This window comes from Ovis canadensis, chromosome 18 (genome assembly GCF_042477335.2).
Source record: "Ovis canadensis isolate MfBH-ARS-UI-01 breed Bighorn chromosome 18, ARS-UI_OviCan_v2, whole genome shotgun sequence".
NCBI classification, from domain to species: domain Eukaryota; kingdom Metazoa; phylum Chordata; class Mammalia; order Artiodactyla; family Bovidae; genus Ovis; species Ovis canadensis.
Window position 1 is genome coordinate 38,792,846 of NC_091262.1, and position 25,165 is coordinate 38,818,010.

The following is a 25,165-nucleotide window of genomic DNA, read 5'->3' on the forward strand; positions in this document are numbered from 1 at the left end:
GTTTACGAAAGGCTTGTCTGCCAAGGAGGGAGGAACTGAGTGGAGTTGGGTGACTGAAGCCCCAGCACGGAGCCTGGCGTGCAGCAGGTGCTTAATAATTACGAGGCACTGATGTGCACAGGTGGAACCTTCACAGTAGTTGGATGTGAGACCTGGCGGGGTGGTTCTTGGCTATCTTCAGAGGCGAAAAGGTGACTTGGTTCTGAATGTAGCTCCCAGACCTGACTTGCATGCTTGAGCAGAGATAACCCTCTTCTGAGCACTAAGGGCCAGATGTGACACTGGCTCCTCCAAATGCCACCTGAGTCATGTCACGCACCAACAGACCTGTTCTTAGAGGGAGAGGCCTTGGTTACTTAATGTTGATGGTGGCAAGCGTGGGCCCTGGTGTTCCACAGTTTACTTGTCTTGACGTTTCTAGGTCTTGAGTACACACAGACATATTTGTCTGAACGTAGCCTACTGCATTCATCAGGGTGGTTTTAGTTGGATATGATAGTTGTAACTCAGAACTAGCTCAGAGTTCATTGGCTTATGTAACTGACAACTCTGTGGAAAGGCTTCAGGCATTGATCCAGATGCTTAAACTGTGTTCTCTGGAATGCTTCATCTCTTGACCCTGCTTTCCTCTATTTTGGCTTCATTTTCAATTTTGGCATTTTCACATTTCAGCAGAGTGGCCAAACAGGAAGCTGTAAGTTATATCTTAGTAACTTGGTCACCCAGGGAAGAGGCCCCACTCTGCCCTGCCCTCCTTTTTTGGCTTAAAGCACCACACACACATTCATTATTGACAGTTTGGGAAATCACTCTCACTGAAACTAAAATCAGTTTTCAGCAGGCTGCATTCATTCTGGCGGCTCTAGGGAAGAATCCATTTCTAAACCCTCTTGTTTTTTAACTTGAAGTGTAATCGACCTGTATTAGACCAACACTGTGTTAGTTCCAGATGTACAGCAGGCTGCTGTAATATTTTTATATGTTACAAAGTGATCACCAGAAGAGCCTTTTTGATGCTTCCCACAAAATCCCACGTTCACTGCTTCTGACTCACCCATCTTGAGCCCTGTGCGGCTCCCTGGACCAGTCACCATGGCTGGGAGGGTGAAGCCTGTCATTCACAGGCCTAGGTCACATGGTCCTGGAGAGGGGCCGTGGGTGAAGGTAAGTATCCTTCCAGTAAAACCTCAGGGACTCGGGTACAGGAGGGCGTACAGGAGCCTGTCACTGTCCGGGTTTTCCAGATTCACTGGTGTGTTTCCCTCCTCTTATCTCCCAGACTTGACTCCCTGCCACATACAGGCCTCCACACAGCTGTGCCGCCATGCTCTGCCCCTACTGAGCCCTTGACATCTTCTGCCCTTTACGTGGAATGCCTTCACTGTTCCTCATTAAAAAAGCCCATTCAGCTCAGCGCAGAACTCTTATCTCTGAAGGGCCTGGTTTCTTGGGTGCAGAGCCAGTGCCTAGCTACATGGGTAGCCGCCTGTGGAAATCCCACACAACACACAACCCTAGACAGGCTTTTCTTAAGGAACAATTCAGGGACTTGCTTGGTGGTCCAGTGGTTAGAACTCTGCACTTCCACTGCAGGGGGCACTGGTTTAATCCCTGGTTGGGGAACTAAGATCCCACATTCCACTTGGTGCCGCAAAAAAAAAAAAAAAAAAAAATTCACATACTGTAAAATTCACCCTGTAAAAGTATAAAACTCAGTGCATTTAAGTATATTCACTGGGTTGTGCAAGCCACCACCGTCGATAACTGCAGAATATTTTCAAGGCCCCCAAAAGCAAGCCCAGACCCATAAGCAGTGTCTCCGTCCTCCTCCCCAGCGGTCGGCAGTCACCAGTCTGCCTTCTGATTCTGTGGATTTACCAGCTTTGGACATCGTGGGTGGATGGAATCACACAACCTGGGGTCTTTCACTGACACACTATAGTATTTCTGAAGTTTATCCCTGTGGTAGCCTGTATCAGAACTTCCTTCCCTTTTATGTCTGAACAACATTCTGTCATACACATAGACCACATTTTCTTCATTTCTGTCAGATGATGAATGTGGTTATTTTGACATTTGGGTAATTATGAATACAGCTGCTGTAAATGACACGAAAGCTTTTTTTTTTTTTTTTTTTCGCTCTCCAGGCAGCATGTAGGATCTTTGTTCCCCCACCAGGGTTTGAACCCATGACCCTGCAGTGGGAGTGCAGTCTTAACCACTGAACTGCCAGGGAAGTCTGGAAAGCTTTTCTCGTTAGGAAAGTGTGACCTGTAGGAAAAACAGCACCAACTCATGCTGCAGACCCTGCTCCCCAGGGGCCGGAGGCTCCACAGCTACACATTGGGATGGTGGATGTGGCAGGAGGGTCAGGGGAAGGGGCTGGTAAGGGAGACATAGGGGCCATCCCAAGGGGTAGGGCAGGCGAGCTGGGAGCGGGAAGCTGAGCATGGGTTAGCCACGTGGAGAGTAAGGCTTCCTAACCGATGCTGTGGGTTGATGTCACTCTCTGCCAGAGCCTGGTGTATTTCCTCCTCCCTCCCCACATGCTCAAAACATCAAGCAAAATCTGCTCTTTTATCCAGGGTCCTCCACCTGGGAGACAGCTGCACCAGCACCCTTGCATGCCATCCTTCCAGCCAGAGAGCCAGCCACCCCTGGGTGCCTCCCTCTTAGGAGACGGCCTGGAGACAGACCTAGACCCCAGCCCACAGCACAGACCTGGCTCAGGAGGTGCCCACTGCAGGTTTATTAAAGACCACAGAAGAGAGTGGAGCTTTTCCCCAATGTGAAATGCAGCCCTTCTGGGAAGAAAGAATATTCCTTGTCCACAAGGGGTTGATCAGTGAGAAACCATGTGTGAGGCACGCGGCTGGTGGTGACCTCTGCAGCAGACGACGTGGGCAGGCTTGTTGCTCCATGGGATTCACCTCCCAGTTTTTTCTGGGTTTCCAGGCTTGGCATGGGGGTGAGGTACAAAGTGCAGGGCCACGGGTTAGGGGTGGTCTCCCAACATGTCCTCCAGGGCAGGATCTTGGGCCCCCGACTGCCTGGTCCTCGCTTTCTCCACTGACCCGTCATTGCCACTGGGGCTCACACCAGGGGGATAGGGAAGGAGGCACAGGCCGCAAGGCCGCACATGTTCTTCCCGCGCTCGATGAGGAAGTACCTGGGCAGAGGGAGGGGCTGAGCCCTGGCCAAGATCTGACTCCAGGGGCTAGGCCCTCCCATTTATTCACAAAAGAGTAGCGTCGGGTTTACAGGTCTCCAGGAAACCTCCGACTTGGCCACCACATGAACTCTCTCCCATTATTCTGTCCCTGCTTCACTTCTCTCCAGAATCTCCTGAGGGCCCCCTTCTCAGTCTTGCCTAGTTGGCCTCATGCTGGGGACCCCTCCTCAGATGAGGACATCAAGTCTGAGACTTGGAGAGACACAAAGTCACATTGAGATATGTCCCCAGGCCACCTGACTGCAGCCCCTTCTAGAAGGAGGGGCTGTCCACCACCCGTAAACTTGTTCCTTTGGTTTCTCTCCCTCAGGGCCTCCCAGACATGGCCCAGAGCTGGGCCCTGTGTTGTGGACTGTCTCCTAGCGGTGGTCACAGAACCCACTGAACCAAACGGACTCCTGTGCCTGGATACACAGTCATTATAATCTGGGGTCTGAGATGAGAGAGGGGCTGCTGGAGGGTTCTTGAGGGGTGTGAAGGTTACAGCCTCAAATTCCCCTCTTTCTGGCCTGGGCTCAGGCTCAGTTGAGCAGCCCCTTCTCGGAAGCCACATTGAGGCAGAGGAGACACACACCCTCCCTCCCACTGAGGGCCCCCCAGACCTGGGCAATCACGCCTCCCTCAGCATTCGGGACCTAGAAGCTGCTTACCCCTTCATTCCCCAGTGGGGGCCCCAAGAGTTCTTCACGATCCAGTAGGGTATCCCTTTCTCTTCTCCGTACCCAACAGCCAGCACTGCGTGGTTTACTTTATCCGGAGTCTTATGACAGGAAGTACTGGAAAAGGAAAATAAATAAAGGCTTGAAAATATGGAAAGGGTGGGATTTCTCTGGTAGTCCAGTAGTTGAGATGCTGTGCTTCCAACGCAAGGGGTGTGGGTTTGATTGCTGATCGGGAACCTAAGCTCCCACATGCCACGTGGCCAAAAAAAGGATGAAAGGATAACATGATTCAGTGACACCCAGCAAGTGATTTAGAGCAATGTTTTCCAGAGCGGGGACTGGGAGGCACTGAAGGTGGTGAGTTAACGTTGGTGTAGTCACAGGGAAGGAGAAGTGTTCTCGTCAGCCCCTTGGGTTCTGTTGACCCAAAGGAGTGAGATGTAGCATGGAGCTGGCTGGGCCCTGACACCTGATGCTTTCCAATACTGCTCACATTACAAGGAAGGAGCAGCCCTCGACTGCGCCTTCTGAGGGCAGCACTGTCGGCTAGAGCTTCACATGACACTGCTTTGGTGCCACTGTATTTAATTTTCACGATTACCCTGTATTTAGGGCAATTATACAGGCTTCTCATTTAAGACAGCGAACTAGTTCTCATGAGGAAATTCTGAGAATTTCAAGCAGACGAGCTGCAGTGGCCGTGCAATCATTCAACCGATGTGTAACTGAGCTGTTGGCACGTGTCAGGCCTGGGGCAAGGTGTGGGATACCAGCAGCATGCCCAACTGTGCTCCTGGATTTAGGAAGCTCCGTTTGGCAGGGAGCAGGCAGGCAAAGAGGCTGGTTCTATACAGTGACAATTAGGGGGCTGACAAGAGCCCAGGGAAGCGGACCCGACCAAGTGGGAACAGAATGGGCAGCGTGTGGGGGCAAGGGAGGCTTCCCTGGGAAGGTGGGTGCTCAGTGGAGTAGAAAATGCCACCCTGCTCTGGCATTCTTCCCTGGGAAATTCCATGGGCAGAGGGGCAGGGTGGAACAAGGAGGATGTGGGTGGCTCTGATGGGATTTGAACTTGGAGAAAGAAGGACAGATGATAGAGGCTCCCCAAGCCAAGCTAAGACATGGGACAATGGGGTGTGCGTGGGTGTGTGCAGAAGTGGTGTGGTGAGAAGGGTGTTCAGAAGCTGACTGGCTCCAGGTGGAGGATGGACCATTAGTCGGGGCACAGGAACAAAGCAGTAAGGAGGTGATGGTGAGGAGAGGACATGTTTCTGAGCAGCAATCATGGGGCAGTATCTGATAAGGGGGAGGAGACAGGCAGGATCTGAGGTCCCTGCGGCCATCCAGCTTCATGTGGTGGGGAGGCCCTTGCCTCTCAGGGTCTACTGCTCAAGAGGCCCACTGGCAGAAGCGGGCCTGGAGACTCAGCAAACAGTTGGCCGTGGAGTTCAAGACATATGTGAGAAGAGGGCAGAGGAGAAAGTCCTGGAACACGCTCGCATTTAGGGCTGGCCAGGCTGCAATCGAGGCCATTGAGGAGGTGCTGGGCAGCGACCAGAAGTGGCTGCACTCACTCTCATTGTAAAACAGGCAAGAGGAATGGATGAGAGGAAGCCCACGCCAGAGAACTCAATGACCCTTCAGCACGGGATTCTGGCATCTGGGAGCAGCTGTTTTCCCTTCCCTGTTTCATATCTTCACAGCTTTGAATATGGGTGTTCACCACCAGAGGCAGCTCTTCTGCTGAGCGAGGGGGAGCTCTGGGCTCAAACAGGGGCCCCTGACCTGCTGTGTGACTCCTCTCCTCCTCCCCAACTCGGGGACTGGGGATCCTGACCCTCAGGGCTGCAGGGTGATGTAATAGGCCAGCAAACGTGGCATGGGTGGAGAAATCGTCAGACCCGGAGTGAGACCCGGGCCCGGCCACGGGAAGCCCACCTGCCCCTCCTCCCCTGAGGATGCTGGGGTCCTGCTCACCTGGAGTAGATGCCCTTTCTGTACATCATAAAGTCAGCAGTCACCTCGAAGGCGAAGCTCACGGGGTTGTATAGGGCCACGGCCTCTACCATCGCCTCCTCGTCGTTCTGTGGACAGAAGGGCGGACACGTGGACACGCTGGCCTCTGCCACTTCCCCACCCCATGCGAGAAATGTGGCCCTTTGTTCCAAAGTAGGTAACAGAGGCACAGAGGAGGGAAGAGAAAGGTGTTTTAGACCAAAAAGCTGCCACCAAAGGGGAACTTCCCTTCCTTGTAAGCAGAGCCTGCCCTGGACACTGGGGGCTGGTGTGGGGTCCCCTGCCAGGTGGTGCAGTGGTAAAAAACCTGCCTGCCAATGCAGGAGATGAAAGAGACATGGGTTTGATCTGAGTTGGGAAGATTCCCTGGAGGAGGAATTGGCAACCCACACCAGTACTCTTGTCTGGAAAATCCCATGGACAGAGGAGCCTGGTGGGCTATAGTCCATATGGTTGCAAAGAGTCAGACACAACAGTGATTAAGCACAGCACAGCCCTCTGGTGAGTGAATGGCCAGGATCCTTTGTGTTTTCTATTTGCTTATGGCCCCTTCCCCAAAACCCTGGCTCCCCTATGACCTCCCTGGACCTTGCTGGGCCTCCCTGCTTTGCTCCAAGAGAATCTGCACCCTTTGGTTTTGAGCCCAGGGTGCAGTGGAGACTCATTCACACTCTCACTCACAACCACATGCCACGGCCCTCCCGTGAGGCAGGGTCTCCCGGGGGTGCAGAGGTGAGTGGGACTCCCCTGTTCCCATCCCCAGGACCCCTGCACCCACAAATCTAGTCTAAGGAGCTTTCATTGTTTTTGGTAGAACACCAGGGTTAGAAGTCCGTGAGCAGACAAGGCTCAGATGGTGGTAGAAACAACACCTGGCAAAGGACTGTATGCCTGAGAAGGACTCAGCCCCGTCAGCTTGGGGTCAGGGTGGGGCAGTGGGAGGAAGTCCAGGGCTTCCTAGGGGCTGCAGCTTTGAAGCGGAGCTGCAGACAGCAGCGGCTGGAACCAGCTGTGCTTGTGCTGTCTCAGTCGCGTCCCCATGGACTGTAACCCATGCTGGTTGTGGGTAACCATTTCCTCCTCCTCCAGGGGATCTTCCCAACCCAAGGATTGAAACCGAGTCTCCCCCACTGGCAGGGGAATTCTTCACCACTGCACTACCTGGGAAGCCCCTAGAATTACCTGGGGGGCTTTAAAAAAAATCCCAATGGCCAAGCTGCACCCCAGACAATAACATTAGCATTTCTGGGGTGGGTCCAAGGCAGGAGGATTTCTTAAAGCATCTGTGCTGGGAACCATTGGGTTACCATGAGCTGAGGCCATTCCCCTGGCTAGAGACCTTGGGGAGTTGAAGCAAGGAAGAGCTGAGGCCAGAGCTCTGCTGAAGGAGGGGCAGGCTGAAGAGGTCAGGGCACCAGCCTTCCTCAGTCTTCTCTCCCTGGAGAAGGGGCAGAGACCTGGCTGCAAAGGGCAAATGACTGCCTGGAAAGCAAGCTGCTTCCTTCCCTGTGCTCAGCAAAGGCCTTGTCAGGGCCGGTGAGCCCAGGAAGGCCTGCCCACCAAGAGGTGGTGGGTGTCATGGGGCTGGCCATTCCCATGGCCAAGGAGGGCTGGATGCCCATGCTGGCCTGCTCGTCAGGGCCTGCACGTGTCACAGACAAGTTTCTCTTGGGCACCAGGCAAAAGGGATTGGATTGACCCCCAGTGCACCTCTTCAGTTCAGTCGCTCAGTCGTGTCCGACTCTTTGCAACCCCATAAATCGCAGCACGCCAGGCCTCCGTGTCCATCACCAGCTCCTGGAGTTCACTCAGACTCACGTCCATCGAGTCCGTGATGCCATCCAGCCATCTCATCCTCTGTCGTCCCCTTCTCCTCCTGCCCCCAATCCCTCCCAGCATCAGAGTCTTTTCCAATGAGTCAGCTCTTCGCATGAGGTGGCCAAAGTACTGGAGTTTCAGCTTTAGCATCATTCCTTCCAAAGAAATCCCAGGGCTGATCTCCTTGCAGTCCAAGGGACTCTCAAGAGTCTTCTCCAACACCACAGTTCAAAAGCATCAATTCTTCGGCGCTCAGCCTTCTTCACAGTCCAACTCTCACATCCATACATGACCACAGGAAAAACCATAGCCTTGACTAGATGGACCTTAGTCGGCAAAGTAATGTCTCTCCTTTTGAATATACTATCTAGGTTGATCATAACTTTTCTTCCAAGGAGTAAGCGTCTTTTAATTTCATGGCTGCAATCACCATCTGCAGTGATTTTGGAGCCCCCCAAAATAAAGTCTGACACTGTTTCCCCATCTATTTCCCATGAAGTGATAGGACCGGATCCCATGATCTTCGTTTTCTGAATGTTGAGCTTTAAGCCAACTTTTTCACTCTTTAGTTTCACTTTCATCAAAAGGCTTTTTAGCTCCTCTTCACTTTCTGCCATAAGGGTGGTGTCATCTGCATATCTGAGGTTATTGATATTTCTCCCAGCAAATGGGCCAGAGTGGGTCAGCCCCTGGTGAGTGTGTCTAAGAGAAACCGGCTGTTTTCTCAAGATAAATGTATCATAGTCAGAAACATCCCAATTAAAGGTTCTGGAATGCCATGATCTCTGTTTCAATCCAGCTTACACTTCTAGTTCTGCAGCCCTGGTCAAGTTACTTAACCACTCTGAACCTTTCTTCATCCATAAAATGAAGGCAATAATGAAGGCAAAATCTCCTAAGATTGTCTTGAGTCTAAAGGAGATAACACAAGTTAAGTGGTTAGTACACTCCTTATGGCAGAAAGCAAAGAGGAACTAAAGAGCATCTTGATGAAAGTGAAAGAGGAGACTGAAAAAGCTGGCTTAAAACTCAACATTCAGAAAGTGAAGCTCATGGCATCTGGTCCCATCACTTCATGGCAAATAGATGGGGAAACAGTGGAAACGAGTGACAGGTTTTATTTTCTTGGACTCCAAAGTCACCGCAGATGGTGACTACAGCCATGAAATTAAAAGACACTTGCTCTTTGGAAAAAAAGCTATGACCAATTTGGACAGCATATTCAAAACCAGAGACATAATTTGTCAACAAAGGTCCATCTAGTCAAAGCTGTGGTTTTTCTAGTAGTCATGTAGGGATGTGAGAGTTGGACTATAAAGAAAACTGATTGCTGAAGAATTGATGCTTTTGAACTGTGGTGTTGGAGAAGACTCTTGAGAGTCCCTTGGACTGCAAGGAGATCAAACCAGTCAATACTAAAGGAAATCAACTCTAAATATCCATTGGAAGGACTGATGCTGAGGCCGAAACTCCAATACTTTGGCCACCTGATGTGAAGAATTGACTCATTGGCAAAGACCCTGATGCTGGGAAAGATTGAGGGCAGGAGGAGAAGGGGACAACAGGATGAGATGGCTGGATGGCATCATTGATTCGAAGGACATGAGTTTAAGCAAGCTCCAGGAGCTGGTGATGGACAGGGAAGCCTGGCGTGCTGTAGTCCATAGGGTCGCAGAGTCGTACATGACTGAGCGACTGAACTGAACTGTTGGGACTTCCCTAGTGGCCCAGTGGTTAATCTACCTGCCAATGCAGGGGACATGGGTTCAATCTCTGGTTCAGGAAGATACCACATGTGATGGAGCAATTAAGCCCAATGCACCACAACTAGTGAGTTTGTGTGCTGCAACTACTGAAGCTCATGCACCTAGAGCCTGTGCTCCACACCAAGAGAAGCCACTGCAATGAGAAGCCCGTGCACCACAACGAAGAGTAGCCCCCCTCGCTGAACCTGGAGAAAGCCCGCGCACAGCAATGAAGACGCAGCGCAGCCAAACAAACGAATTTGAAAAAAAAAAAGTGAGCCAAACTCATAGCCACAGATTCATGTATATCATTTCACTGTTAAGTAAAGTAATCTTTGCGTGACTGTAATTTTAAGTGTTTAATATTGGGACTTCCTTGGTCATCCAGTAGTTAAGAATCCGCCTTCTAACACAGGGGATACAAGTTCAATCCATGGTCCCAGTGCCATGGAGCAACTAAAACTAAGCCCGAGCACCACAACTGCTGAGTCCACATGTTGCAACTGCTGAAGCCCATGCTCTGCAATAAGAGAAGCCACTGCAACGAGAATCCCACACACTGCAACTAGAGAAAGCCAGTGTGCAGCAATGAAGACCCAGTGCAGCCAAAAATTAAAAACAAGAAAGAATGAACACTTGTGCAGACTTGGGCCAGGACCAGAGCACCTGACCGCTGACCCCTGCTCTATCCCTTCCATCTTACACCCTGCTGCCATCGTGGTGACTGACATTCATTAATAATCAAAACCTTTTCAGTCAAAGGGATGTGCTGCCCAGAAAGGCTGCCATGCCATAACCCTTGGCCATCCGATGGCAGTGGAGGCTGCCTCCTGATCAAAACGTGTTCCCCATTGCAGAGAAGGGTTGGTACTCACCAGTGTGATGTTGGCTACATCCTTGACAAAAGCAATGGCCTTACTGGGCTGGTACTTGCAGTCACCATCCTGTTCAGGGGGCAAAGGTCATGGGATACAGGTTGGGGATGCTTACCCTGCCCTCGCCACCCCGAGCAATTTGATAACATTGATAAAGCAAAAGCTACAGGTACCAGGACTTGGGTGAGGGGGATCACTTAGGAGAGAATCAGAGGCATCCTTGTCCCTGAGGATGTTACAGTTCAGTGGGAGGAGACCATGCTGGCTTTGGCAGAGGTGGGCTCAAGTAGCCCCTGGTGGGAGCACGAGGACGGGGCCTGACCCAGTCCAAGGAGGCTTGCTGAGAAAAGGAACCCAGTAAGAGCCTGCATGGCAGGGGAGGGAGGGCCAGTCTCAGTCCAGGGAAGATGACCAACAAGAGGCAGGACACGTGCAGGGAAGAGCAAGCCCCTCTGAGATGGAGAGACAGTCAGGATGACAACACAGGACCTGAAGTTTAGGAAGCAGCAAGCGGTTGGGCGGGAGCGGAAGGTTTCCAAGGGGAGAGTTAAGTCAAAGACAAGACTGGGCAGACAGATTCGGGCAGAGGGACTTGGAAGGCAGGCCGGAGAGTCTGGAGTTTATCTTGCAAGCCCTGGGGAGCCTCTGAAGAATTCTGAACTGAGTGTACTCAGAGCTTGGTCTGAGAGGCCACTCTGGCAGCCCCTGGGGGAGGGTGGCCCAGGACAGACCACCCTCAGAGATCTAGGATGAAGGGGGACCAAGGGCTGAGTGGGGGAAGGGACACAGGACAGACCAAGGAGCAGAAGCAAGAAGGTCTCTGTAGGGGGAGGGTCTGGGCAGGGGGATTGCCCTGAGAAAGGGACACAAGTAGCCAAGAGGTTTTTGGAAAAGGTGGTGCCTCCCATGGCTGGGAGGGGCAACATCGGAGGAGAGTCCTGGGTTTGGGGGAAAGTCAGGGTGCCCAGCCGTGCACAGGCGGGGCTGAGGTGACAGCAAGGGAGGCCCTGGGCTCAGGAGCACTGTCTGCATGGACACGGAGTGTAGAAGCCACAGATGGCATTCTGGTGCACCCTCGGCAGGAGGTGCGGGCCAGGCCGTGAGCAGAGACGGTGCTGCCATGGACAGGGTGTAGAGGCCCCAGGACAGCTGAGCACTGGGGCTCAGACAAACAGAGGAGGCCAAAGAGTGAACATGAAGAGACAACACAGAATTCAGGAGGGAGTAGGAGTCCTCAAGAGGGTACAGGGGAGGGGTGCGTCCTGAAGCTGGGAGAAGAACAGAAATGGGGGCCCTGCAGACTAAGAAAATGGAGCCCAGGAGGGGAGAACAAAGATGGGAGGAGCCCAGGGGTGCCCTGCGACCAAGAAGATGGAGCCCAGGTGGGGAGAAAAGAGATAGGGGGCTCTGGGGGGCCCTGCAGACCAAGAAGACGGAGCCCAGGCTGGGAGCACAGAGATGGAGCACCCTGCAGACCAAGAAGACAGAGCCCAGGCTGCCCGAGTTACCTCGCCCCTGTAGGGGTAGGTGTCTTCACCCATGATGCCCTTGTTGTACCGGATGTACTCGAAGGCCTGGCTGGGGAGACCCCTGCAAGAAGCACACACAGCTGTGCCCACCTGGGACCGGCCCCGATAGAGGTAGGGCCTGCGGAGGCTGGGGCATGCCAGACGTCTGCCCTGGCGGGGCTGGGGGGCTGTGGTAGTGACTTCAGCCCTGAGTCCTAGGACAAGCTTGAGCGTGGTTCCCTGCAGGAGACTCCTGTGCTGGCTGCCGCTGAAGCAGGACTCGCCCGGGAGAGGGCTGGGCCGCTGGGAAGGGGCGGGAGGTAAGGCTGGGAGCCTGCTCTGGGGGAACACGAGGGGCCTGGCTTTATACCTATGTGCACAGGAAAGGTCTTAGAGCACTGCACGTGAGGAGGAGATGAGGGCTGGAGACACTGGGAACCATGAGTCAATCCCTAACAACCTGTTTGAAGAATAGGCCAGGAGGTAGGTAGACAGACTGGGAGTTTGGGGTTAGCAGATGCAAACTGGTATATCTAGGATGGATAAACAACAAGGTCCTGCTGTATAACACAGGGAACTATATTCAATATCCTGTGATAAACCACAATGGAAAAGAATATGAAAAAGAATGTATGTATGTGTATATAACTGTCGCTGTTCAGTCGCTAAGTCATATTTGACTCTGACCCCATGGATTGCAGCACGCTAGGCTACCCTGTCCTTCACTATTTCTCGGAGTTAGTTCAAACTCATGTCCATTGAGTCAATGATGCTATCCAACCATCTCATCCTCTGCTGCCCTCTTCTCCTCCTGCCTTCCGTTTTTTCCAGCATCAGTGTTTTTTTCCAATGAATCAGCTCTTTGCATCAGGTGGCTAGAGTATTGGAGTTTCAGCTTTAGCATCAGTCCTTCCAATGAGTATTTTGGGTTGATTTCCTTTAGGATTGACTGCTTTGATTGCCTTGCTGTCCAAGGAACTCTCAAGAGTCTTCCCCAGCACCACAGTTCAAAGGCATCAATTCTTTGGTGCTAAGGCTTCTTTATGGTCCCACTCTCACACTGGTACATGACTACTGGAAAACTATAGCTTTGGCTATACGGACCTTTGTCAGCAAAGTGATGTCTCTGCTTTTTAATATGTGTATAACTATGGGGTTGCAAAGAGTCGGACACGACTCACCGACTGAACAACAATGACGTGTATAACTGAGTCACTTTGCTTTACGGCAGTAATTAACACAACACTGTAGTTCAACTAGACCTCAATAAACAAATAAATGGGCCAGGAGAGCAGGCCCGGCAAAATACAGTGTTTCCGCCTGAACGTGGCACCTCATCTATAGAAAAGCTCCTTCACACAGCCTGCCAAGCTGGGGCAGCCAAAGCTTTAGAGTAGGGGATCCCAGTCTCTCGGCCACAGACCAGTACCTCCTGTCATCATCAATATTAGATCAGAAATAAAAGCACAGTAAATGTACTGTACTTGAATCATCCTGAAACCATCCCCACTCCATCTCTGCCCCCCCACACACCCCCAGTCCATGGGAAAATTGTCTTCCATGAAACCAGCTCCTGGTGCCAAAAAGGCTGGGGACTGCTGCCCTAGAGAATTCGCAGACAGCCAACCGGACACCTGTGTGTGAACCTTGCTTCTGCAGGACGATGTGCTTCTCATTCTGTGAGTTCTTTTGGCCACTCACCCAGAGGCCCGGGTGGCGGATGAGGCCAAATGCGCTGAGGGGTGACAGCCAGGTGACAACAGGGAAGGAGGACCGGTTCTGGGAGCAGACAGGCCTGGGCCTGGCTTACAGGTCCGCCCACTCCAGCCGATGGACCTCGGGTATGCGGGGTGACCATCCTCCTCTTTAAGCGGGGCCAATTTTGCTCCCACCCAGGACAGAGTCTCGGCCCATCCTAGACCCAACAGAAGTAACCCCGGGAAATGAGAAGGGGCTCCAGGCCTCCCTACCCCGGTCTGGGACGTACCCTTGGCAGCCATGGTTGTTGAAGTTCTGGGCGCAGTCCACCAGTTGCTGCTCAGCCTGGAGAAGGAACACATACCTGGTGAGCTAGGTGTTCACCAGGAGAGCCCCCAGCTCAGGGGCCCCTGAGCCGACCACACCTGTGGCCCCACCAGCTCTGGGTCAGGAGGATCAGGTTATACTCCCCCAGGGCAAGGTCCATCTCTGCGTCCGAGGGGCCAGCCCAGAGCCAGCGCCTTTTGGGGAAGAGCTCAGTGATGACCTGGCAGCCAAGCCGGCATGTGAGAGGGTGAGGAGGGGCCGGAAGGGTGCACGTAGGTGGGCCCCATGGTGGCATGTGGGAGGGAGGGGATAGGCCTTCCCTACTTCTGGGCCCTGGTGGCCCTTGCCAGTTTAGTCCTCTCTTCCCCCGCTTCCCTATGCAGGATGCCATGGTCCGACAGTCACCCCTTGCTCTGGGGGCTCTGGGGGTCCCTGCTCTCCCCTGCAGGAAGACGACCAGCCTGGGAGGGGGTGCAGCTCCTACAAGACTGCCTCCCAGGCAGGCTCTGCTACCTGAAGGCCCTGGGTTCCCAGACCGAGGGACACCCAGACCCACTCAGGAATGAGCCTCAGTCCTTCCAAACCGTCAGGGAAGGTCTGCATGCCAAATATCCATAAGGCTGGGACACAAAGCCCAGCTGACATGGCCAGTCTTCTAATGCCCTGAAGAAGCCTGAAGGCCTGGCCTGCCCCAAGTCAGGGCTCGGAGCCAAGCTGTGACCCCTGCAGGAGGAGACCCTGACCCCACACTACCCCACATCCCACCCCGCCTCGTGGCTGGTCACTCACCAGGAAGGGCAACTTCCCTGTTGCTATAGCGACAGCAGACTCCAGGGCCCCGGTGGTGGAGAAGGTCCAGCAACTGCCGCAGCTGCCCTGGAGGCCAGAGTGGAGAAGCGGAGTCAGAACCTGGGCCCCTCAGGCTCCTGAGAACCTCAGTGGACCAAGCCCCAACTCACATCTGTCCGTGCTGATCCTCACAAGCCCCAAGTGGCTGGCATCCTTCTCCCCATGTTACAGATGAGAAGACTGAGGCTTGTAAAAAAGGGGGGGCAGCAGCTGTGCACTCCCCATCCGGCCCCTCACTGACCAACCCCCACTGTGCTTCCAGGGCTGGAGGAACTCCCGATTCCATTCTGTGCTCTTCTACATGTCCTCCTACTTTTTTTCTTTCCTTGCTGCACCACGAGGCACAGGGGATCTTAATTCCCCAAGCAGGCATCGACCCACGCCCTCTGCAGTGGAAGTTGAGTCTTAACCACTGGACTGCCTGGGAAGTCCCTCTACTTCTGAATCTCCTGCTGGCTTCTCTTCTTCCCACTGCTCTCAACAGAAGGACTCACCAAAGTCCTATTTCCAGAACCTTCTCTCTCACCCTTCCCCCTCCAATATCACCCACAGTCCTGTCAAACTAACAACTTCCCAGACCCCACTTCAGCCCTGACCTCTGCCCAGACCCAGACTACCTGCCTCCCAGAGGACCCCACCTGTATACACCCCAGACACCATAGACCCTGGGTGTCCTGCCCCAGCCATCCATCTCCCCGTCCTCTACCATGATCACGGCCACTGACCAGTCTCCTGACACCTCACTGGGGCCAGGTGTCGGGTGCTGGAGCCTGCCTGCCCACTTCAGATCACAGTCCTGCCTCCACCCACCATGTGAGCTGGCCAAGGGGTGTCTCCTCATCCCCCAGTTTCATCACGTGTACAACAGGAACCACCATGCTTGCCCCACAGAACTGTCAGAAGCACAGATAAGATCCTGCCAGTCATGCAGTTACCCCACGGGTTCAGTAACACCAGCTGCTGTTAGCATCTTTCTCTCATCCCCATCTTTGTCTCTTTTCCACCCTTTGTTGGCTCAACCATCCATAGACTACTTCTGAAACGTCTCCTCAGATCCTTTCCTCACTGTTCTTGTCTACTCCTCACTTGTCTCCTGGAAAGAGCCTTCACTCTCCCCCTATCCCCAGTCTCTTCTCAAATCCTTCCCTTGGCAGCAGGAGGGGAGGGCCTGATCAGAGTATCTCTGGTCAAGAAGGTGGGCTTGGCCACTGAGGAAAGAGACAGAGCAGGCCTTGAGCAGAGACCTGCTTGGTTTGCACCTTCAGCCCTTGAGGCTGCTGTGCTAATGTCAGATCCTGTCGTCAGACCTGTAACCATATGGTGGCTATCGTGAGAGCCCATATACACCCACAGGAGTGACCACCTTGTTCCAGCCCCTCTGCTCAGGGGTCTCTCTCCTGCCAAATAGCTAGCTAACAAGAGGACCCAGAACATCCTTGGCAGACCTCTGCTTTCTTCTTGCCCAGAGGGTGAGTGGGTTCAGGCTTCCACATTGAATACTTGTTGGGCTTTGAACTGTCCTGGGATTCTCAGATGGTTAAAAGCCACCTTGGGGTCTTAGGGGAGGGGACTGACTTCACCCTACCCCTCTGCTGGAGCGGAGGCTCGTTTTGGCTTCTGGGTTCTGGCTGAACCATCTAGTTCACTAGGCAGGCTCTAGGAATCCAGTGAGCCTGGGGGCATCATGGCTGCGTCATGTGGATTTCAGGAAAAGGAGAAAATGTTTCTCATGGCGAGTTTCAGCGGAAAGCCAAGTGCTACCAGGAGGGGAACCTTCACCCTGTGTTTCCTGGGAGCAAGGGGTGGGGATGCTTCTGAAGACGGCCACTGCACTGTCGCTTCCGGGGACAGCAGGGCCCAGGCTCCCAGCAGTGTGTGGGGCCCTCCAGCCAGCCGCTCGTCCTTAGCCCTCAGTGCAGGGACCGGCCACCACCTTCCTTGCCTGGCACGCAATGTTCTGCACGAGGTGCTCTTCAGAGCACGTCTGCAAAGCTGCGCTCCTTGACCTCTTGCAGCTCCCTTGAGGGAGGCAGAGGGCCAGGGAGGGGCTGGGCCTGGTGCCTTGTGGAGTGGATGGAGGACAGGAAGAAAAGACGTGTAGGAATGGGGTCCTGTATCCAGTTACAGAAAGGCACAGATGTTTAGGGTGATTGTAGGAGAGACCTAGGGCCAGCGGGGAGCTTTAGACAGGGCAGTGTGGCAGGAGGGAAGGGGTACACTTCAGCCCAGAGAGGAACTACATCCATAAAAACAATGACCTCCTGGCCTTTTGGAGGAAGGCAGCTGGAAAGATAATGAATGGAGTTGGGCGTATTACTCTTTGTGTTTTGGGATTCTCTTGAGTTTTTCTTCCTAGCATACTGTCTGAGAATGTTGTTGTTTTGGAGGAAAAACTGGGGACCATCATGCATACCTGATTTTTCACTGGTGTGACAAAATTTCCTTTTTCTCGCCAGTCCATGGAGGGTGGGTAGGGACCAGTACCTCGAAGGTAGTTACTTTTGGTGGCTGAGCAATTCTGAAATGACAAATTACAAGTTTTTCAGGGGAAAAAACCCACATTTCTGATGGAAAAGTATGTAATTAAAATAGTCACCACAGGAGAATGAGAAAGATTATGGTTGTCTGAACCATCCTATTGTACTCTATTAGTTCCAAATGCTAAATGACGGGTCCTTTGGGGGGCTCAGGTTGGGGCAGTTAGGACAGGGAGGGCAGATTTAGCAAATAAAAATACAGTTCACCCAGTTAAAGTTGAATTTTAGATCAATGATGAAAAGGTTGTAGTGTACATCCCATGCAATACTTTGGATATTACTTATGCTAAAATATTATTTGCTGGGACTTCTCTGGTGATCCAGTGGTCAAGAATCTGCCTGCTAATGCAGGGAACCCAGGTTTGATCCCTGTTCCAGGAAGATCCCACATGCTCTGGAGCAACTAAGCCCAAGTGCCACAACTACTGAAGCCCGCGTACCTTAGAGCCTGCAACAAGAGAAGCCACTGCAAGAAGGCTGTGAACCACAGCCAGAGAGTAGCACCCACTCAACCCACTCACTGCAACTTAAGACAGTCCTATCAGCAAACAAAGACCCAGCGCAGCAGAAAAAAAAAAAAAAAGCCAAACAGAAAAGACTCAGATTTGGTCCCAGTGAATAATACCCACCTGAGGCTCTGACCAAAGATACTTGTGTTTTAATTCGGCAAAGCTCATGTCTGAAAATTGATTCAGTCCCACTGAAAAAAGAGAAGGCAGAAGAGGAAACAGTCAAAGAAAAAACAAAACAAAACAGAGGTGTTCAGTAGATCACTAATAAAGAAACAGAAAAAATAATGAAATCTCACATTCCCTCGTGTCCTATTTACAGGCCCTCAACTTCGCTTCTTTGAATTTTTAAACGGAATGGACACAGTTGAACTGTTTTAAAACAAAATTTTAAATTTACTTTTTACTGAGGTATAGTTGACCTTTGAACAACGTGGTTTGAACTGGGCAGATCCACTTATACGTGGATTTTTTTCCAATAGTGAATACTACAGTGCAACATGATCCCGGGTTGGTGTAATCACGGGATGCAGAACCGTGGATACAGAGAAAGTACACATATGGAGGAAATGCATATATGGAGGGCAGACAATCAGCTATACTCAGATTCTCAACTGTGCAGACAGTTGGTGCCTCTGACCCCACACTGTTCAAGGGTCAACTATAATTTACTACACCAAGGTCACCCTGACTGTGCTTCGAAATTCCTTGGGGAACTTTGCAACAGTACCAGTGTCTGGGCTGCACCCCAGAGATGCGGATGTAGTGCGCCTGGGCACTCATTTTTTAGATTCCCCGTTAGTAGGTCTGGTGGATGTCCGGGTACAGAACCACCACACCTGCGCCAAGTGCCTGCCACCTGTTACCTCCTTCAGTCTTCATAGTCTGGCGGGGGGAGCCTTATGATCTCCACTGGACAGTCAAGTGAAACTTCAGAGCTGTCAATGCCCCCCAGGGTTGACACAGCCAATATTGGGCAGAAATGAGGGTCAAACTGAGGTTTCCTTCCACTTCACGCTTCTGCCCATGTTACTCACTTAGTCGACAGTGCCGTCACTTCTGAGTCCTCAGTGTATGTAGCGAGTGTTTCTAGTGAAACGAACCCAGACTGAAGGCAGATGTCCTAAGGAGCTGCTCGTGAGTCCAGAAGCACTGCTCCCCTCGGCAGCCCAGGGGCTCAGCATCTGGGCTGGACCCTCAGAAGGCAGGAACACCACAACCCTTCGGAGGGACACCCTAAAGTTACAACCCCTTGAATCTCAGAGAACAATAGCAGAGCTGGAACGTGAGGTTGGCCCAGCCTAGCTTCAGAGCCTTGGTGGCTGCTCTCCCCCTGCCCCGCTCCCAAGCCCAGTGGACCCTGTAATCATTCATTTCTTTCCAGATCTGAGCTGCTCCCTTCTCCCAGGGATGAGCGGCCTGGAGGCAAGGTGTCCCGACGTACTTTTAAATGTGTGGTTCCTGGCGTTGTGGGCGTTGATCTCCCTCAAGTTGCTGGCAAACACCTGCAGCCTGTGGTGGTACTCCTCTGAGCTGTATTTCTTTTGATGCTGAAACACGTTAGCAATAAGTCACGGAAACAGGACGCTGCTCACCAGAGGGTAACGGTTTTGTCTTCTAAGAGGAGGAATGGAGGTTTTCTTCCTGCCATGATTCTCAGGCCAAAACTGTATTAGAGGTGGGATACTGCCCTGGGTCTCTGCAGAGCATGGGGAAGTTTATATAGGAACCCCCCTGCCTCCAGGGGCCTGTGGCCAGAACAAAGGCTATGCAGCTGCCGTAGAGTCAGTCAAGAGACGGAGAAGGCCTGTCACGTTTAGGTCAGCCCTGGATGCTACAACTGGCACTAGGTCAAGTTCATGGCAGAAATCAACATTTTTCAAAAATATGCACACCAGTGTTTTTCAATTGACTTTGTAGCCAGTTACACAATGTGATTTGAATACAAAAAATGTAAATGAATCTGAAGGTTTCCAAGGCTGCTAGCCAACTTCACCACTGGGGACCAGACCACTGTTTGGAAGGAACTCACTTAACGAAATCTTTTTGCAGTGTTTGACTCATCCCCTTGTGGGAAAAACACAGGGGAGGGGAGCTGGAAATTCCTCATTCATCGTCTCAAATCTAGGACAGTTTGTTCTGATAACAGGAAACAGTGAAGTGAGAAACTTCAGAAAGAAGAAGTTGGAGACTGACCTGCACCATCCATGACTGAAAGTGAAACTTCTCTGCAAAGAGGAAAAAAAAAAAAAATTAAGTCTGGGTGCCTTGTGGTCATGTCTATAGCCAAGCGGGGCACAAGAGAACTGATTTGCATTTTAATGAACTGGGTTAAACTTAAAGCACCAAAAATGGTGGTATACAATACAGAATTTGAAAAGGAACTAAATTCTTACTGCTTTTGTGCTCCAAATTAATTTTGAAAAAGTACATGCCATTAACCTACAGTATTAAAAATCAGGATAATGGTAATACTTAGTGAGGAGTCAAAGCGGGCTTCTGGGGTGCTGGTAATGTTCTGTGGCTTCATCTGTGTGCCAGTTTCAGGAGTATGCTTAGATGATGAAAGTTCACTGAAATGCATATTTAATGATTTGTGTCCTCTTCTGTGTCATATTTTAAGAAGTTAATTTAAAAACCTAAATGCCAGGACTTCCCTATTGATCCAGTGGTTAACACTGTAGTTCCAGTGCAGGGGGTTTGATCCCTGATTGGGGAACTAACCCCACATGCTGCATGGAGAGGCCAAAAATAAATACATAAAATTTTAAAAAAGTATTGAATTTAACAGAGAGCTTGTTATTCATGATAACACAAATAAATACTTTAAAAACCCTTATATACCGTGTCAGCAATTTTTAAAAAAGGGACAGATGATAAATATTCTAGACTTTGCAATCTCTACAGTCTGTTACAACTACTCAACTCTACCCTCACATGTGAAAATGAAGGGGTGTGACTGTTTCAATAAAACTTTATTTACAAAAACGGGCTGCCTAGTTGTTTGTAGACTCTTACTATATCCACCCTTGTACATTTTTAAATGTAAAACTGCATTTCAAATTTAAATAGCTGCAAAGGATGTACACCAGTTTATTGCAATTAATGACATTTAAAAATACGACTGTTCCATCATCTTCAAAGGATGCTAGCCAAAGAATTCCATATACCATCACGATGTGATACCCACCATCAATAACATGAACAAGCCCTTCTATAAGAGCTGAATAGTTCATATGGTTTCTTTTTCTCCTTGAACCCCCATCTCCATCCACATCTCACAGAATTTTATCCTAAGGGAGCATCTGTTTAATTTATTTTGGGGGGCCACATTGCAGGGCATGTAGGACCTAGTTCCTTGACCAGGAATCAAACCCATGCCCCCTGCATTGGAAGTGCAGAGTCTTAACCACTAGACCACAGTGGAAGTCCCAGGGAGTATCTGTTTATACTTCATTGCTCTAGTATCCTTTTATGCAATGACAAGCATGGAAAGTATAAATTTAAATTACTGTTACTCCTGGTGACCCATATACCTCTGGATATTATAAAAGTTCATTCTGGATTAAGTCATCATCATTATTAAGACTCCAACTGATTAAAAACATGTCAAATATATTATACCTAATGAAAAGCAATTGTTAAACATAAAAAGTAAACTTGCATTGGAGAGGCATCTCTTAATGAGGTAAATTAAACTTAATTAATGCTCTCCTCATGGATTTATATATTCATGAGTGATTATTACCTGTTTTTCTGAATGGGTTAGCATTAATTCTGATCTTTGTCTCAGCCCTTTGAAAGGGCTGAGAAATTCTGCTCAGATAAGCAGGATTGCTTATTGCTTCTGGGAACAGAAGGCTAGTTTTGGAGCAAAGTCACGCAATTCCTCATACTCCTTTGTACACCCCCACATCACATGGCACTCTATTGCTAAACATTGTCTCTAGGACCCTTGGAAGTAAAGGGTGTGGAAATGGATTTACTGTCTGTACTGGTATCACTTGGTACTTTCCTGTGTTCCTCCACTGGTCCACGGGCTTCCCAGGTAGTGCAGTGGGAAAGAATCCGTCTGCCAATGCAGGAGACACAGGCTTGATCCCTGGGTCAGAAAGATCCCTTGGAGGAGGAAATGGCAGCCCACTCTGGTATTCTTGCCTGGAGAATCCCATGGACAGAGGAGCCAGGCGGGCTATCATCCATGGGGTCACAAAGAATTGGACACAACTGACCACACACGTGTGCCACCAATCCACACCCTGCAGCTGGAAGATCACAGTTGTATGGAATTTAGCTCTCCCCTTGTGGGTCATAGATCTATTCCAGAAACCAAGTGACAGCCATTTTTCCTGAGAAAGAAATGCACATTTCTCCAGGATATCCCCTGTGTGCGGTTTGCTGCTGCTGCTGCTAAGTCGTTTTAGTCGTGTCCGACTCTGTGCAACCCAATAGACGGCAGCCCGCCAGGCTCCCCCATCCCTGGGATTCTCCAGGCAAGAATACTGGAGTGGGTTGCCATTTCCTTCTCCAATGCATGAAAGTGAAAAGTGAAGTCACTCAGTCGTGTCCGACTCTTAGTGACCCCATGGACTACAGCCCACTAGGCTCCTCCGTCCATGGGATTTTCCAGGCAAGAGTGCTGGAGTGGGTTGCCATTGGAGGACTGCAAATCTTGGTTAGCCATTATAGCTGATGGCTTCAGAAGTGAAAAAGTGAAGTGAAAGTTGCTCAGTTGTGTCTGACTCTTTGCGACCCCACGCACTGCAGCCTGCCAGGCTCCTGTGTCCATGGATTTCCCAGGCAAGAATACTGGAGTAGGTTGCCATTCCCTTCTCCAGGGGATCTTCCCAACCTAGGGATCAAATCCAGGTCTCTTGTATTAGCAAGCAGACTCTTTACCATCTGAGCCACCAGGGAAGCCTGATGGCTTTAGAGGAAGACAGATCTCAGCGTAGGACCAGGGCTTGAGGCAGATGGAGTTTAGGACAACTGACCAATGTTTGCCTGCAGAGGTTTCAAAAGCTACAAGCAGGCGTGAAAATCCAGCGCTACTTCTCATTCGTTGGAGGTCAGAGGGAGAAAAAGCCAGAGGTGATCTTGGGGTGGGGCCAGAAGGACATCTGGTGACCCTTGCACACTAATCTCAGACCCATTTCAGTCCATTGTGACTTTTGGAAGGAAGCACACATCCTTTCTTTATGTGCTGTTTCGGGGAGCACATGGTACTATCTAGAACAGGGGTTAACAAACTCTGACTTGCCATTTGTTTTTGTATGGCCCACGAGCTAAGAATGTTCATGTTTAAAAATGTTTTTTTGAAAACCACATTGTGTAGCACTTTAAAATCATTTGAATTCAAACTTCAGTGTGTCTAAATAAAAGTTTCTGGGAGCACAACTGGCTCATTCATTTACATACCACCTTTGGCTGCTTTCAGCACAGAATTAAGTAGCTGATACGGAGACTGTGTGGTCCACAAACAGCCTAAAGTATTTACTATCTGGCCATTCACAGGAGAAGCATGCCAAACCGTACTCTGGAAGAACAGCTTCCAGCACCAGCCCTCCTCCCCCACGCAGGCCACACGGCCCTGGCTGGCGGGCAGCTGGGTTTCTTCAGGTTGGGACTGAGCTGAGCTGGGCGTAGTCCCAGGTCTGCAAGACTGGGGGGCTTCTTTGTATCATTGGGTCGGGAGGAATGAGGCAAGATTCTAGTGGAAAAGATTCCTCCTCAGGGATCTTTGTCCTATCCCCAGGCTACTCTTTGGCTACAATTCTTTGTCCTCAGGGTGAGGAGGCAGGTGGGCTTGGGAGGTCAGAGCCTGTGGGCGGTGGGTTGAGGCTGAGGGTGGTGGGCAGGGGGCAAGGCAGGAGGACCTTCGGGACAGCCTTTAGCTTGGGTAGGTGGCTGGATTTGCAGCAAGAGAACTAGGGTAAGAGCAGCAGGAAGCTGGACCACTCAGCTTCCTGAGTGGAAGACCTGGGGCGTACAGGGGAGCCCTGGGGCTTGACCTTATACCCTGGGTCCTTGGAACAAACAGCCTCAGTTTTCAGGGGCTAAATCTGCTGTGGCTCCGCACAGTCACTCCTTGAAAGGGCAGGTCCAACCCATTCACAGGCTCTCAAGGCACCCCTGGGGACGTCCCCTGTGCCCAGTTCCTGGCAGCTACCAGAAAATGCTGGGAAGTCCCTGCTAGCCTCTGGCAGGGGGAGATCCGGGCCCTCTCAGTCTCCAGGTACGGGGTGGAGAGCAGAAGGGGCCGCTGGGGCGTTTCCTGTCAGCGCCCCTGAGCAAGGGGGACCCCCGGGCACCTATCCATCCGCTCCTCGGGTCCCGCAAGACCCTCACCCTCCAAACCTCCCCCTTCTCTAGCCCACACCCCACACCATCACACAGGCTACCCTTCCTGGACTCCGGTCCCGATCCGCAGAGCCCCAGGGCCTCGGGCCTGTGACGTGGGCTGCCCGGCTCCTCCCAAGCGCGGAGTCCGGACCAGCCCAAGTTCTCCAGAGTCTCCGACCTGCCGGCTCCTCTCCGGGAGCGCCCCGTCCCCGTCCCCGGAGTCCCCGTACCTAAAGAGTTCACGGCCAGTTCGGCGGCGCCGCAAGCGGGGGCGCCCAGGAGCCAGGCTCCCGCGCAGAGCAGCGGCAGGACGGCCCACATCGCGGCGGCTGTGACGGCTCGGCCGGCGCACTGGCTTGCAGGGCTGCGGGGCAGGCGGCCAAAATGTGCACGGGACAGCAGGAGGGGCGGGGCCGGGCGGCGGGCGGGGCGAGGGGAAGGGGAGGGAGGGGGATTGGAGGAGGAGACGAAGCGGGGGAGGAGGAGGGGGAAGAGGTGGAGGCAGCAAAACAACCCGGGGAGCCCTTGCGGCTGAAAGACGGTGGCCTTCGACTTCCCTCGGTCTCAGTCGCCTCCTTCTTACCCTCTTCTCATCTTTCACCTCTCCTCCGGGGACCACTCCCCTTCTCTGCAAGGAAAGGCGAGTTGGACCACTCAGTCTGCAGGAGTCCTGCCCATCTGCTTATCTGCCAGACCTGGCCGGATGGGCCAGGGTGGTGCCTGTCCTCAGCCCAGATTCCCCATATCCCGACCTCTCCTGACGCCAGGGCTCCCATCTCCCACCCTCATTATTCACCTTACCCTGATGGGCCCTTCAGACTTGGGATGAACTCAAACTAGAGCAGTTAGATCGCTGTTTTTATGACGTTGTTCCATCCTTGCAAGCACCTCCCCCAAGGAGTTTTAGTCTTTCTGTCGAGAGAGTCATATTAGCAGCTGTAGGGCCATTTTCTCTATTTTGCAAATCTGAAAGAAAAAAAAGAAAAAAAGAATAGGATGTGTAAGAGTCCGGGTGTGAGATAAATAGAACAGGGAACATTTTCAACT

The 25,165-nt window shown here is 51.7% G+C and overlaps 1 protein-coding gene across 1 annotated transcript; it reads right to left on the reverse strand.

Annotated features, from left to right (window-relative positions):
• Positions 1 to 2,726: 2,726 nt before the first annotated feature.
• Positions 2,727 to 24,746, reverse strand: CTSH (cathepsin H). The gene is made up of 12 exons (XM_069559292.1): positions 24,349 to 24,746; positions 19,973 to 20,004; positions 19,221 to 19,326; positions 17,897 to 17,967; positions 17,144 to 17,248; positions 14,671 to 14,757; positions 13,844 to 13,899; positions 11,857 to 11,938; positions 10,349 to 10,417; positions 5,872 to 5,978; positions 3,883 to 4,008; positions 2,727 to 3,169 (listed from the first exon to the last, which is right to left on the reverse strand). The coding sequence occupies exons 1-12, from the start codon at positions 24,437 to 24,439 to the stop codon at positions 3,094 to 3,096; spliced, it is 1,008 nt and encodes a 335-aa protein (XP_069415393.1). The 5' UTR covers positions 24,440 to 24,746; the 3' UTR covers positions 2,727 to 3,093.
• Between the last annotated feature and the right edge of the window lie 419 nt (positions 24,747 to 25,165).

Bases quoted from the DNA above. Each gene is read 5' to 3' on its own strand.
- CTSH (XM_069559292.1), bottom strand. From the start codon at position 24,439: ATGTGGGCCGTCCTGCCGCTGCTCTGCGCGGGAGCCTGGCTCCTGGGC. The intron at 14,758-17,143 runs GTATGCATGATG...TCTGGCCTCCAG, and splicing joins TCACACCAGTGAAAAATCAG to GGCAGCTGCGGCAGTTGCTG. The intron at 4,009-5,871 runs GTGAGCAGGACC...TTCCTTTTCCAG, and splicing joins AGAAAGGGCATCTACTCCAG to TACTTCCTGTCATAAGACTC.